Consider the following 15,755-nt stretch of genomic DNA (forward strand, 5'->3'; position numbering starts at 1 on the left):
CAAATACATGGTATGACGCAATGATATTAGGGGTAAAAATCAAATAAATTCATTAAATCTTTTTTTTTTTGGGGTAGTAAACAACCTATGTAATTGGTGGTCTGACACCTTTAACAACCGGATGTCGATGTTTATCTACATTGGTATACTACTGTTGCCTTTATTTAATCAATATATTAGACACCTTAATTACACAAGCGCGTAAATAACAGATTTTTCCTGATCTTCCATCACCCTTCGTACCAATACTATTTTTTCAACTCTTCTAACTACAGACAATGAAGGCCTAAAAGAAAATTATAAAGAGATGTACTTTTCCAGCGAGGCAAATAAAGGCAACAGTAGTATACCGCTGTTCAAAACTCATAAATCCAGGGACAAAAAACAAAATCGGGGTAACAAACTAAAACCGAGGGAAACGCATTAAATATAAGAGAAGAACAACGACATAACACCGAAACGTAACACACAGAAACGGACCAAGCATCAGACAAAACACCACGAGAATAACAAATATAACATGAAAACCAAATACATGAATTTGGGATAGACAAGTACCGTGCCACGTCTGATCTCAATATCGCAAAAATAAGAGAAAACACAAACGACTCAACGTTAAAATGCAACATACACAGAAACGAACAATAATATAACAATGGCCATCTTCCTGACTTGGTACAGGACACTTTTAAAGGGGAATAAAAGTGGTGGGTTGAACCTGGTTTTGTGGCATGCCAAACCTCGCACTTTAATGGCAAAGTTAAATATAACATTGAAATGACAACATAATATTACAGGACTACAATACAAATAAATAGGAGAACATATTAGACAAAGAAAAACATGATTAATAGATAACAAAAAGCATCAGGTTTAAAATTCAATACGCCAAAAACGCGCCATGTCCACACAGGACTTACAAGTGACGCCCAGATATAAAAGATCGAAAGTGAAAAAAGTACAAAGTTGTACAGCACTGGAGATAAAAAGTTGAAAAGGTTTCGCCAAATACGGCATTGTTTTTATGCCCGGGATAGGAACATTCTTATTATATAGAACAATTCATGCTATTGCAAACAGTAAATTTTATCAAATGAATATGAAAGAGATATACATAAAGAAACTGAAGTATTAACTAATTACAGAAAACTAAACCCGAATACATAACGCCCAGATATAAAAGATCGAAAGTGAAAAAGGTACAAAGTTGTACAGCACTGAAGATCAAATTTTAACAAATGAATATGAAAGAGATATACATAATGAAACTGAAGTATTAACTAATTACAGAAAACTAAACCCGAATACATAATGCTATTAAAGTTTAACACAGAATAGACACACCCGAATCAGTCCAGGCGTCAACGTAATTACAAAAATGTGACGTCACATACGATGGCGAAAAGGTACAAACGTTATGCCACATTTGAATTTATGAAATTTAGAAACAGCATGACAAAATAGACGATAACCTTCAAAATTCTAAAAATTGCTAAAATGTTTCAAATCATACAAAATCATTTTACAAAGAATTCGACTTATACATTCACTCAACAACATTATTTCTCATTCGAAATTAAAAGATTGTCTACGTATTTTCATGAGCCAGCTTTTCTGTTATAACAATGAAAAAAATATAAACCATTTTCGGGGTCATCCATAATTGTCAACCATTTTCAAAAGTGTACAAAACATACACTTTTTCAGACCCCTACCCTCCCTCTAAAAGTTTATATCAACCATTTTCAGATTTCAAGACAACAATCAATCATTCTTAATAAAAAGACGATCCTGTCTATTATATGAATATCAATTATGTGGTCATTTTTATAAATTTCCTGTTACAAAACTTTGAATTGTTCGAAAAACTAAGGATTTTCTTATTTCAGGAATAGATTACCTTAGCCGTATTTGGCACAACTTTTTGGAATTTTGGGTCCTCAATGCTCTTCAACTTTGTACTTGTTTGGCTTTACAACTATTTTGATCTGAGCGTCACTGATGAGTCTTATGTAGACGAAACGCGCGTCTGGCGTATTAATTATAATCCTGGTACCTTTGATAACTAATATAATTGCGTTTAATACGAAATTTGCAATCAAAATAAATTGAAATATATCAGACTTTTTTTGTTTTTGTTTTAAAATGTACGGTAAAAATGTTGATTTTATAACCGCCTCCCCCCAAGTGTACGTTTTGTACACTTTGGAAAATTGTTGACAATTATAGATGACCCCTTTGTTGTTTAGTTCGTACTACATAACTTAGAACAACATTTATTCCAGCAACATATACGCCGACGAAACACTATATTGTAATTCCTCCTTGACTTTGTCAATGGTTAAGACTTTTTTGTAAGGGTATCTTGAGTTACCTTTAATTATCGTCTGTTAAATAAGTTTCAAGGACTTGGTGGTATATGCAAGGAAAAAACTTCCAGCTTTACAGAAACTTGATATTGTAATCGTTGAAGTTGAACAGTCGAAATTTGAACAAGCAAATAAAAAAAACTCCTATTAGGTAAATTATTAAGACTATTCGATACAAATGTACCATCATGAAACTATTTTGCAATCGTTTGATGTTGTATTGATGCAGGTTGAATTAACATTTTGTTATTTTGGTATATTTATCTAACGTTACTACAATGAATAATAACTAGAAATTATCTAGTTTATGTACAAAACATACTGGTCCTAAGAATTTGAGTGTTGATCCTTCTATAATTATACTCTTATCTCATCTGTATCCAAAACCAACCATGCTATTATAAAAGATAAGTATGTTTTACAAAATTTCCATTGTGATCATTGGTCAGATGTTAAGGAAATAATCTGTTTGGCTCCTCATGAAATTCATTCCGTTATCAAAGGTCTTGATCTGAAGCCTATGATATATTACCTATATCCATTGGCCTAATACAAAAATGCCAGTGTTAATGAGGTGATTTATATTTAATATGCGAAATATTAAGTCATTCCGAAGAAACACGTTCGTATCATACCAATATTAGTAACTAATAGAAGGGCTGTTAAACTTTGACACTTTCCCGATTTCCATTTACAATTCTATTTTTCCTGCAAAGTACATCCTTCAGGTCAAATGCATTCAAAGTATTGATATACAATTCGACTTCAAATTAATTTCGGAGCGTTTTTATATTCCTACTTTCCTGCCTTTGTATTGTAACTTTTAACTTATTTTGGTTAAACAAACAATTAAACGAATAATAAAATGCATGGAACCAATAAAACCAGATTTTACTGGTTCAAGTAATTTAATTACTACTTTCATTACTTTATTGTTACCTTTATTCATTCAATTAATGTTCATTGTATCAGCGGATGCAATGTTATTTCATGTCAAAAGATGTAAATACCTTTTGTATTAGTTATAAAAAAAATTATAACACGTGAAGATTGTCTCTTGTAATATCAATATTTATGCTGTAAAACAAAGATAATAACTATTGAATTACAATTTCCTGATTAGAATATTAATCTAAATTTACTCATTTGATGACCAATATTAATGAAATGTCGATTCTCTCACTGAACCATTGACAATAGTTTGAATAAACGGATGAATGAATGCTTAGTATTAATACAACGTCTAAGATACAACACTATCATATATATTTTCAATTAAAGGTTATCTTACTGCTAGGTTAAAACGCTCAAATGACTTCCAGCACACTTGTAAGAGTTGTCTTCCATGCCACAGGTTTACCCGCTAAAACAAAAAAGTAAATCTGTAGTGGATGTTGAATATGGAAATTAATGAAAAGTGCTTTACAAAATTGTTTTTGTCAGATTTGATATAAGTATTATTCCGCCACGTCACGATGTTGATATTTGACATACTTATCCACTTATGACAATCTATTTTGGATAGATGTCGAAAATTGGTGTGTTTGAATCGATGTTGACTTCATTGAATTAGACTCATAACCAAAGGAGTAGGTCCGGTTAGGACCGATTTTGGCCTCAAATTTCAGGTTAATCTGAAGAAAGATGTTGACCCCTTTTTAAACACTTAAGTGTCTATTTCATTTGATTCAATTAGTTTATGTGAAAGATTTTAACTAATTTAGTCATTAAAAACGATCCGATTCAAGCTCAAATGTGACAAATCTACCAAATATGCAGAAATATGTCACTTTTCAGATGGTTTTTGACAAATATGAAAGTGGCCGCATCCGTGTTCAGTTTCAACCTTTATATATGTTATGTGTTATCATGAAATACAACTTACATTTCAATATTAAGGATGAACACGAATGCGGCCACTTTCGTTTTACGTGGAAACCGTCTAAAATTTAAATAAAATGCTAGAATTGTGAAGATTTCAGTAATTTAGCATGACTTAATGGTGCTAGTACCCGATATATGTGCATTGTATGGTCAAAACAGCCCATATGTATGTAGCAGAAGCATTTTACTATCAAATAGAGGCAACCATAAATAATGGACGGATACCACTAGTAAAGCAGGATCGTTTATTCTTCCTGAGCACATGTGATCGTTCCCAATGTTTGGTGTAGTTCTTGTTACTCAGCCTTTGTTCTTCTATGTAGTGTTTGTGAACTTTATTGTCTTAAGACTCGTCGTCCTTTGATTTGTCCATGGCAGTGTAAGTTTCTCTGGTATAATGAATTTCCATGTCTCCTATTTTTCTTCACTTTTTTGTGAAGCAATTTGCGTGAATAAAGAATATTATGCACCCTATGCAGAATTTCAACAATATCAGTTTAAATCAGAGTTCCAGGTTGCTTTTGCTGTTCTGGTCTTTTAATACAATTTAGATCTTAGGTATTGTAAAAATCCATGATACTGCTCTGAGTTAAAGTCGATTTTCAGTCACACAATCAATTTTTGAATCTTTATGACTATTGGCGACTACTTCTTAACATCAGCATCATGTCAATATCGTCATCAACCAAATAATTTTTATGTTACATTTAAGTTATCAAAATAAACCTTTTAGATTTAAATCTCTGACTTTTACATGATTGATCGATACTATTTTTATTTATGAAATGTAGACTTCATGGGGTTCTTTGGCAGATGCAGCTTTAATTATAAGTTGAAGTAGTGATTTAATTTACGATTTTCTGAATGACAGAACTGATTTTAATTTGTTGAAAAAATATAGCCAGTAGCCGTTTACACTTTAATACTTCAGATAAAGATTAAAACAGATAAGAATATATACAAAATTGATAACTTCCAATCAATCGAACATGGGTTTGTAAAAGCAATTACAGGATTCATGACCAAAGAACTTCCCCTACACATGGTACACAAGAAGACACTGAATATAATACAAAATTTAAGATAGAAAGAAATGGCTTCAATTAGTTTGAAATAAGAAGACCAAGAAAGCTGAAATTTAGGTAAAGTTTTAAACAAAATTTCAACATGATTAGTTTTTACTTCTTGATTAATTGATAAATAAAATGATAAGATTAAACATAATGGAAAAGTGCATTGGAGGACGAGTTCATAACTGATAAAAAAAAAGAAAGAATTCTGAGATATTATATCGATGAAAAGGGGATAAAGTATAAATTAACGGTCGAGAGTAACATGTATAGCAGAATGATTTAAAATATGTTTCTGGGGGAATTATAGTGAAGAGGGAAATATATATGTGTTTGTGTCAGATTCTGCATTATTACATACTACCCTAATTCAGTAAACTACATCTCCAAGTTTATGATTATAGGATTGTCAAACCTGCTATTGATATCTTAAATATTGACGTATACGGTGTTGACAAGCTTGACAGTTGCAACTTGTTAATTAACGAAATGCACGATACTGTATGATTTCTTAGTGCAAATTTGTTATTGAATCATTGATTAAGCACTTTCTTTAACTACAAAAAAGTAAAGTCACAAAAATACTGAACTCCGAGGATACTTCGCAAAAGAAAGTCCCTAATCAAAAAGCAAAATCAAAAGATCAAACACATCACACGAATGGAAACAACTGTTATGTTAAAGCTATTAAAAGCTATATTAACATTGATATGTAGTATTTGTATGATTTGACATTTTTTATTAATTTTGTATTTTTGATTTAAAGAGGAAAGTCATTTTGAAATTCTTTTTTTTCCGTTTTAGGATTTGTCAATTTGTTTTCTTTAGTGGAATTGTTTATCCATGAATTGAATTTACATTAATATCGATTCTTAATACCTAACAACAATGAACATCGAATCCCCGTTTTTACCCATAATTAAGAATTTCTCGGCTTACCGGAAGTGTTTCCTTGAAGTTGGTTGACAATTTTATACTCTATTATATTAAACCATTATTTCCATTTAGATTTCAGGTAAATGTACAAATGGCGACGGAATCAACATGACTTAATTGTGACAGCTTACATTATGTTGACAATGTATTGCCTGCGATAGAATCAATAATTTCATAAAATCTTGAAGGTGTTTAGAATGGACGCTACTACTGTATCATGGCTTAAAGTGTTTCTGGTATCCTTTTTAGAATTCATCATCGGTAAGTTAAATCATCTTAACTTTATAAAATGAAAGGAAATAAAAAGAGTCATTTTAATGTGTTTCAAAAATGTAATCAAATTTATTCTATATACGCAATTTCTTGTTATGCAGTTCACCAATTAAATTTATGTATGTTTAGTATGAGATCAAGTTATCATAAATATTTTTTAAATATTATATTAAATGTATATTTGTCTCATTTTCCAGCCGACATTCTATCTCTCACAATCTCTTTTTCCCTTCTTTCAAATTATCCAAACAGATCAGTTTCACATTTGATCAGAATGCTGAATATATTGAATAGAATAACAATACCGGACTGTCATACAAGTGAGAGATTTAGCAAGCTATAAAACCAGATTCAATCACCATTTTCAACAAACGGAAATAACTGTATCAAGTCAGGAATATGACAGATGTTATTCACTAGTGTGGTGTGTTTGTGCTTTTGATTTTGCCATTTCTGTGGAACTTTCCATTATCTATTTGTTTTCGTGCTGAATAAACATTAAATGTTTTTGACTGTGCAAATTATGTACGCTCAGATGGTTGCAATTGAATTATGTGTCTACAAAGTCATTAGAAGTGCCTTATTTTGTACTGGTTTTTTTTATGTATTTACTTAAATAATTGTTTTCTGTTTATTGTTTTGTTTGTAAAATTCTCTAATTTTTAACTACGTGATTGATCCCAGTGATTTTGGTATCTTTAAAATAACGACCACCTGTAATCTTGTTCGAAGCTGATGTTTAATCGTTTATTATTCTAATGAAACAAGTAAGCAAGAGTTACGTTTTTCATTTGTTTTATATTCAAAACTCATCAAATATGAGATAAAATTTTAAAAAGATAAAATAGAGGCGTTTAATTAAACATATCGGTCAAAGAACGGCGTAATATCATTTCTACATAATGTGTTGACTTAGCTATAAAAAATGAGACACAGGATACACATTAAAATAAATGTCATATGTTAGTAGACATGTATTAACGTTTTTGATGTTCATTTCATGAGGACATTCGAGTATCACGCCTAATTAACGTTTCACAATTGACACGGAACTTTGATTTAAAACAGTCAGCTTTAAGATCTTTACAATTTTTTTTATTTTTTTTAGTTTGCTCAAATTTACCTGCTGCAGGAATGATGAAATATCAATATTTGCTTAATAAATGAAGTTTTCGCCGTTATGCTTCTCTACAATACATCATGCAAAATAATCCATTAGATAAAATTTATATTAAGATCTCAGTTGAAGCAAATACCCGTAAAAACTTTTCTGACATTTTGATTACGTGAAATAAATCATGCTATAATCTTTTTTAAAATGATAGCAAAACTGATTTTATGATGTTTATTAATTAAAACCCCTAGTTTACCAAAAAAACATCACATCGTGTTATACAAAGAGTCAATAGTGATATATTTTAAATTCATTTATTTTGCTATATTCTCTAAATATATCGATAAAAAATACAGATTTTTTTTCTTGGGGTGTTGATAATTACTGTTTTAAGAATTGTCATTAAATCTAGTAGACTTTTACCAGTATGAGAGTTAATTCCACTTCTATTATTTTACTTTTAACATAGAGTTCTATCTTTAATCTTGAATTTCAACATATGTAATGACAAAGGACGAGGAAAAACCATATTGTTTGCGAGTCCGACTATTACAAATTGCTATATATATTTGGCTTTCAATGGCCATTTAAGAAAAGCTTTTTGAAAATTTAATATGATAAGCAGCTTACAAAATGCAAAATAACCTTGAGTAAATGTGGCAGAAAAAAAATCAAAGTTTAAATATAAATACGAGTACGTATACCGTCAGATAAAAGTTGAAGACACTGATTTTTTTATGTTTTGGTATTGTTAATTTTGCTCTTGATAATTCCGATATTCAAAAAGAAAGAAAACAAAGTTACCGAGCTACAAGGGAAATTCAAACCGTAAATTCCATTGGAAAATAGAAAAATGGAAAGTTCAAACCCATCTAACTAATTGAAAATAACTGTCATATTCCTGAATTGATACAGGCATTTCCTTATTTAGAAAATGGTTGATTTAACCTGGTTTTATAGCTAGTTAAACATGTTAAATTGTATAACAAGATCTCTTAAGATTAACCTATAATGGTTTACTTTTATAAATGGTGACTTGGATGAAGAGTTGTCTCATTGGCACTCATACCACATCCTCCTATATATATTATATTTGAGGTTTTTTTCCATATCTGCCTTGAAGAAACTCTCCCTATTTCACACAATTTTTGAGATGGTGATTATTTGAGTGAGTTGGTTTTTTCTGTATGACTTTGCTTATTATAATGATTCAATTTCAAATAAGCTTTATGTAAATAACTAAAAATTTCAAAAAACTTCTCTCTTTTATTCATCAATTGATTGATTTTGTTTGTTCTTTGATACACAAAAATATGTCTTGAGCAAAGCTTTACCAGATTCAATTCAATGTGTTGTCATATTAACAAATATATAATTATTTTTGCTTAGATGCAAAGGACTGTTTGAAAAATGACGACATTGGATGGCGTGAGGGTAATATCTATAAATGCAATGACCAAACAAAGTCTGAATGTTGTGAAAAGGACCACAAATTTACCTGTTGTGAACCAGCAAGAGATACAACATTGTAAGTATATGTATTGATATGTATGTTCAATCTAATCATTATAATTGAATAGTTTTCGTCATCGTTGACTGTAACTGAATTTGTTTGAGTAAATACTATGAATTAATAATTAATAAACAGTACTAAAACGTACAAAAATACACTCAATAGACATGCAAATAGTTATCAAAGGTACCAGGATTATAATTTAATACGGCAGACGCGCGTTTCGTCTACATAAGACTCATCAGTGACGCTCAGATCAAAATAGTTATATATAGTTATCAAAGGTACCAGGATTATAATTTAGTACGCCAAACGCGCGTTTCGTCTACATAAGACTCATCAGTGACGCTCAAATCAAAATATTTATAAAGCCAAACAAGTACAAAGTTGAAGAGCATTGAGGATCCAAAATTTCAAAAAGTTGTGCCAAATACGGCTAAGGTAATCTATGCCTGGGATAAGAAAATCCTTAGTTTTTGGAAAAATTATATAATTGATGAGACTTTGCTTTCCTCATAATAGTGTTTAGTGATTTGCGTTTCGATAGGTCCTCATTGTTTTACTCTTATCTGTTGTTTATCACAGTTTAAAACACATTACATTCCACGTAAGTTATCTATAATTTTATTAGTATATGTATACAATGTTTATACTTCAGTTCCACTTTTTAGATTCGTAAGTCAAATCCAACGTTATTATTGATTTATGACCTTGACAATATGTTTCATGGAACTTTTCAAATAAAAAGATTATGGAAACATGGCGACTTTATGCATATAAATTTTCTGTTCGTTAAAAGCTTACTTTATTCGATATTTGCAAGTCTGCAGCAGAATTTATATTTTTAATGAATAGAAAATGTTACCACCTACTTCTATGTTTTGCAATCATAATATATTTGTTTCAGACGGGAACAATTCCAATTATGGGGAGTAGTGGCATTCTTCATCATGATTATATTCATCATCTACATGTATTTGAAGAAAGATGTCGAAATTTTCACTAGACCTACATTGAAAGACAGCATACTGTCACTTGTGAGGTAAATCAAGTCTATTATTTTAGCGTAGTCAGTAATATATATATAATGGTTTCATATTTTGAAGTCTCAACTTGTTTCGTTACCTTTTTACAAATTTTCAATATGTTAATCAGCGTCGTCACTTTTTGTTAATATTTTGTTAAAACAAAATCAATTGTAGTTCAATCTGATTCACAAAAAAAACAGGAGTAATTGTAGCAAAACATTGAACTTTCGTTATATATTATGCTACTTCTCATATTTTGCTCATCCATAATGGCCGTCACAGTTCCGGTCAATACAAGATAACTGATTCGATAATACTGGCGTTATCGAAATACTTTTGAAGTAATCACCTGTACATTATGAAGCATGAATTTGCAACAATAATGATAACTCGAGATTGGCGACGATGGCCGTAATGAAAAATCCTCCTTTGACAAAATTGGCAAAAAATGTACAATTTGCGAACTAAATGTTGGAGATCCTAAAAAGTTCTATTTTTGTTTAAGCTCTCCGTCTTCGTATTCAAATATATAACCTTACGGTATAGACTGAAAATTGAAATTTTCGTTTTTATTTAGAAACGTCGCACGATACTGGTGTCACCTAACGTTACACACTCAAAGACGTAAGACAAAATAAAAACGTTGGAATGCATGTTGTTCAGATGGCTTTTTACATAAATTTTAAAGGATTGATTTTTTTTCCTAAGAAAGGATTTTTTTTCTTAGATAAAAGATGATAAGCTTTAGTTTTATTAACAAATTAATAATAAAAAAGTAACTTGAATTGAACCATTTAATTATATACATTTTAATTATAAGGGCAATCGATTTCTTTTTTTTATGGATAAACTATGCACTGCAAATGCATTCATTTTTGCACTCCAGACTGTCAAGGCAAAAGGACTACGGCATATCTAGCATGGCAGTTCTGCACACAAATATATGCAAGGGAATTAGCGGGAACAATTATTATAGCTGGTTTTTTTTCTATTAATTTGTATTATAGCGGGTCCGACTATTATAGTCCGGAAAACACTTCAGTTCCGCGAGGAATTCTCTCTCCCCTCCCCTTCTTTGTGAATCGGTAGAGCTTCAAAATAAAACATTAATTTTAAAGTTTTCTTATTAAGCAACAAAATAAAATAGCCGTATTCCAAATCATCTGTGAAAACCGCAATCATGACAATTAGAGAGAACGTTAGAAGCATATTTTATTAAATAACGTCAAAATCGTATGTGGGGACATTGTATCGGACATTTTAGTTTTATCTGATATCTTGTATATTAGATTTAATTTACGGGAATTTAATATCAAAATAGAGATAAATGTTTGTACTTTTATCCATTATAATTTTTTTTATGTAGCGACAATTTTTAAAAAATTACGGCAACCTTTCGTGCATGAGACACATAATTGTATTATCTTGATCCCTTTTTCTTATATTTCCGTCTTTTTGAGAGAGAAAAATCGACATTACGTCATCGCCCATTTATAAATTGCTTGTTCTAGACAAACTCTTATATCGTTTGGTAAAAAAAAATATATGTTTTTACGGTATTCAGAATTTCACAAAACTAAAAGTGTAACGCGGGACAAGGAAATCATATTGCAAAATAAAGGTTTTATTGAGTTTTAATTAATGAAAATGGTCTGTTACATATACAAAATTGCAATAATCTGAAAGAAGAGTTTAAAAGCTTTAAAATGATATACAACACTTTATTATATCATTGTTTATGTTTAAAAATTAACAAGATGAATGTGTCTTGTCCGTGATTTCACCAAAGTAACACCAGTAGCGTGCGACGTTTCAAACAAGTGTTTTATCAGTTTTCTTAAAATTATAGATATTATTTTTAATTGACCCAAAATATAGAAGAACATCGTGTCTGGCTTGCTATGTTTTATTCCATTTGTCCATTTTGAACGATAAAATATGCTTAAACTAAACTATGTTTTATTGTCCTCTAATCTTGTTATTTGATTGTCATACATTAGGATTGGATTGTTTGGTTTGTTTTCTACAAGGAAAAAGTTAAAATTCATCGTTGAAATAGTTATAAGAATTGAAGCTAATAAAGGATGCGATGGGTTTTATGTGTCTCTTTTTTTTATTCCAGGTATTTACTGAGACTAAACTCTCGTGTTAATCCAATTTTCTATAATTTGGTTTTAAGCTAAATACAAATATTTTAATTATACTTTCAGAGCAAATAAAAGACAAAGTGATGGAACAACTACCACTGAAAGGTCCAACAGAAAAGATTCTACTACTTATACAAGAACTGGTATAAAAAACAAACCCCATTTAAATGAAGACGATGACTCTTGTTGGTCTGATTCGCAATCTGATTTTGAAATTGAACCAGCGAACGGAATGTCATCAACAGAAAATGACGGAAGCCCACATGTATCGTATATGGAAGCAGCCTCGTTAAACCAACATAGTAAAATGGAAGTTCAAAATAAAAACAGAACTTAAGTTTAAAAGTAATGTCATTGCCGAAAGTCAGAACATTGCATTCGTTTTGTTTACATTTTACAGTATTCCATATCCATCTTTCATCTATATTATATTCTGCATCGAAAAGAAAGGATATAATGCATAATCTCAAGACACAAAATTGCTACTTGACGTTAAGCTACCAACCGTCAATCAATCAAGACACCAAATACAAGGATTTAACAGTAAAATAAAGAAAGGGACATAACCTCATGATAGATTCAAGGATTGAAAAATTATATTTGCGCAAGACACGTCTTAAGTCTATAAAAGACTTATCAGTGACGCTCGAATAAGTTAAATATTTTAAACGGCCAAACTAAGTGCGACGTTCAAGAACATTGAGGACCAAACATTCCTTAATGTTTTGCCAAATACAGCTAAGGTTATCTATTCCTGAGGTAAAAAGCCTTCGTATTTAAAAAAAATTAACGTTTTAAAGTCCGCGTGAGCTGCTTTATTTAACTTGTAGTCACACTATAACTTTAAAACATGGAACAAGAGCTATTTGAAAGTTCAAGCCGGCTTTAATGAAAGCTTCTTTAATAGATGTAAATAAACCTCATATAGGCATTATAAGCTGGTTAATATTATTAAATTGCACACCATTACAGGGGACAGTACTGTCATTAATTGCCCACTAATCTCATGGTAAAATACAGAAACAAAATATATTATTCACTTAGAAGTAAATAGAGATGAAATGTATGTGTAATACGGTCAACGGCAATCGTGTGGTATCAGCTTTCTGTGATGATATTGATATCAGTCACGGTTGCAAAGGTTTTATCACACCTTGAATATGTATGACGTCACGTAATCGATACCAGTCACTGTTGCAAAGGCTTCATCAAACCTATAAATCTGTAAACGTCATGTCACATAAACATCTACCTATAAAGTTATAAAACAATGCATACCAACACATTGTAAAAGCCATATGGCATTCTCTGTGTATTTTATTTATAAATTGCAGATCCAGATATATGTACATAACTTGACAAGAAAATTAAATTAAAAAAACTTAAATAACAAAAATACTAAACTTCCAGGAAATTTCAATTTGGAAAGTCCCTTATCAAATGCTGAAAACACAGCAAACGATTAGAAAACAACGGTCATATTCCTGACTTGGTACAGACATTTGCTAATAAAGAAATTGGTGGATTAAACCTGGTTGTATAGCTAGCTAAACCTTTCACTTGTATGACAGTCGCAAGCAATTGCATTATATTGAAAATAATAAAAGCGTGTTGAAAACGACAAATAATCTGCTGAAATTGAGTATATGGTAAAAGGCATCATTAATGCAATAGTTACCAATATGTGTAGTGTACATGCTTTGATACTATATATGCCCTTGAATTTTTACTAGATAACATTTTTGTTCGCTTTGGGGATTCCGTATATCGTCAGATTATCGGAATTCCAATGGGGACTAACTGTGCACCACTTATTGCGGACCTGTTTTTGTATTGTTATGTGTTACAATTTATGACAAAAATAAGCAAAGACCCTTCGAAACAACATCTGATAAACAAATTTAATAATACTTTTAGATATTTGGATGATATTTTGGCTCTCAATAATGACGACTTCAGTATGTATATTAATGAAATTTATCCTGTTGAACTTACTTTAAATAAAGCTAATACTAACAATGACCACTGCCCTTTTCTCGATCTTGATATCGATATCACTAATGGAAAGCTGAATACTAAAATTTATGATAAAAGGGATGATTTTTCATTTCCTATCGTTAATTATCCGTTTTTAGATGGCGACGTTCCCTTGTCACCATCTTACGGTGTTTATATATCTCAACTTGTACGATTCGCTCGTGTATGTAACAATGTTTTAGATTTTAACGAGAGAAATTTATGTATTACTGAAAAATTATTACACCAGGGTTTTCGATATCACAAACTAGTCAAAACATTTACTAAATTTTATCATCGGTATAAAGACATCATTCGTAAATATAGCTCAACATGCAGACTTCTAATACGTTCAGGTATTTCACATCCAATTTTTTATGGTAATATTCTTTATAAAGCACAAAGGTGTCAGTATTCACCTCAGAAACTTACAAAACCTTTGAATAGACTTAATAAGAAGGGATATAATTACGATACTGTTGTCAAGTCATTAAAGATTGCATATTTTGGCGTTAATATTGAGTCACTGATAAGGTCTTTGCATCGGAACTAAACACATTTATTCTAAAAACAGTTGTTGGCATGACACGGGTTATGTTCTTCTCATATATGTTATGATGGTATGATACTAAACCCCTAACGGGAAGGATTGTGCCTGATGTTCATATGATGAAATCATAATCTTTCAGTCAGTTTAATTGAAGTCTGGAGCTGGCATGTCAGTTAACTGCTAGTAGTCTGTTGTTATTTATGTATTATTGTCATTTTGTTTATTTTCTTTGGTTACACCTTCTGACATCAGACTCGGATTTCTCTTGAACTGAATTTTAATGTGCGTATTGTTATGCGTTTACTTTACTACATTGGTTAGAGGTATAGGGGGAGGGTTGAGATCTCACAAACATGTTTAACCCCGCCGCATTTTTGCGCCTGTCCCAAGTCAGGAGCCTCTGGCCTTTGTTAGTCTTGTATTATTTTAATTTTAGTTTCTTGTGTACAATTTGGAAATTAGTATGGCGTTCATTATCACTGAACTAGTATATATTTGTTTAGGGGCCAGCTGAGGGACGCCTCCGGGTGCGGGAATTTCTCGCTACATTGAAGACCTGTTGGTGACCCTCTGCTGTTGTTTTTTATTTGGTCGGGTTGTTGTCTCTTTGACACATTCCCCATTTCCATTCTCAATTTTATTTATATATATACATAAGGTATATATCAGTTCAATTATATGACGGCTGCTTCTTGCATTGTCAACCGAAAACGGTAGATGTCGCGACATCTTCAATGCTTTTTGTATTGACATAATTTCAATTTATTTAATAAATATATTTGAAAATAACCATTTTCTTAAAAAAGATTGTTTAATATGACGACTTTTCAAAGAATTTGCATTGAACGACCGAGT

At 30.9% G+C, this 15,755-nt stretch overlaps 1 protein-coding gene across 1 annotated transcript; it reads left to right on the forward strand.

Moving 5' to 3' along the window:
• The first annotated feature begins 6,268 nt into the window (after window positions 1-6,268).
• On the forward strand, window positions 6,269-14,025 carry LOC139481333 (uncharacterized). The gene is made up of 4 exons (XM_071264576.1): window positions 6,269-6,520; window positions 9,036-9,174; window positions 10,067-10,201; window positions 12,398-14,025. Exons 1-4 carry the CDS (start codon window positions 6,457-6,459, stop codon window positions 12,669-12,671), a joined length of 612 nt encoding a protein of 203 aa, XP_071120677.1. The 5' UTR covers window positions 6,269-6,456; the 3' UTR covers window positions 12,672-14,025.
• The last annotated feature ends 1,730 nt before the right edge of the window (window positions 14,026-15,755 follow it).

This window comes from Mytilus edulis, chromosome 7, assembly GCF_963676685.1.
Source record: "Mytilus edulis chromosome 7, xbMytEdul2.2, whole genome shotgun sequence".
Taxonomy (NCBI): Eukaryota; Metazoa; Mollusca; class Bivalvia; order Mytilida; family Mytilidae; genus Mytilus; species Mytilus edulis.

Coding starts and splice junctions, on each gene's coding strand:
- LOC139481333 (XM_071264576.1), top strand. CDS start 6,457: ATGGACGCTACTACTGTATCATGGCTTAAAGTGTTTCTGGTATCCTTT. Junction 6,521..9,035: donor CTTTTTAGAATTCATCATCG/GTAAGTTAAATC, acceptor ATTTTTGCTTAG/ATGCAAAGGACTGTTTGAAA. Junction 10,202..12,397: donor AGCATACTGTCACTTGTGAG/GTAAATCAAGTC, acceptor TTATACTTTCAG/AGCAAATAAAAGACAAAGTG.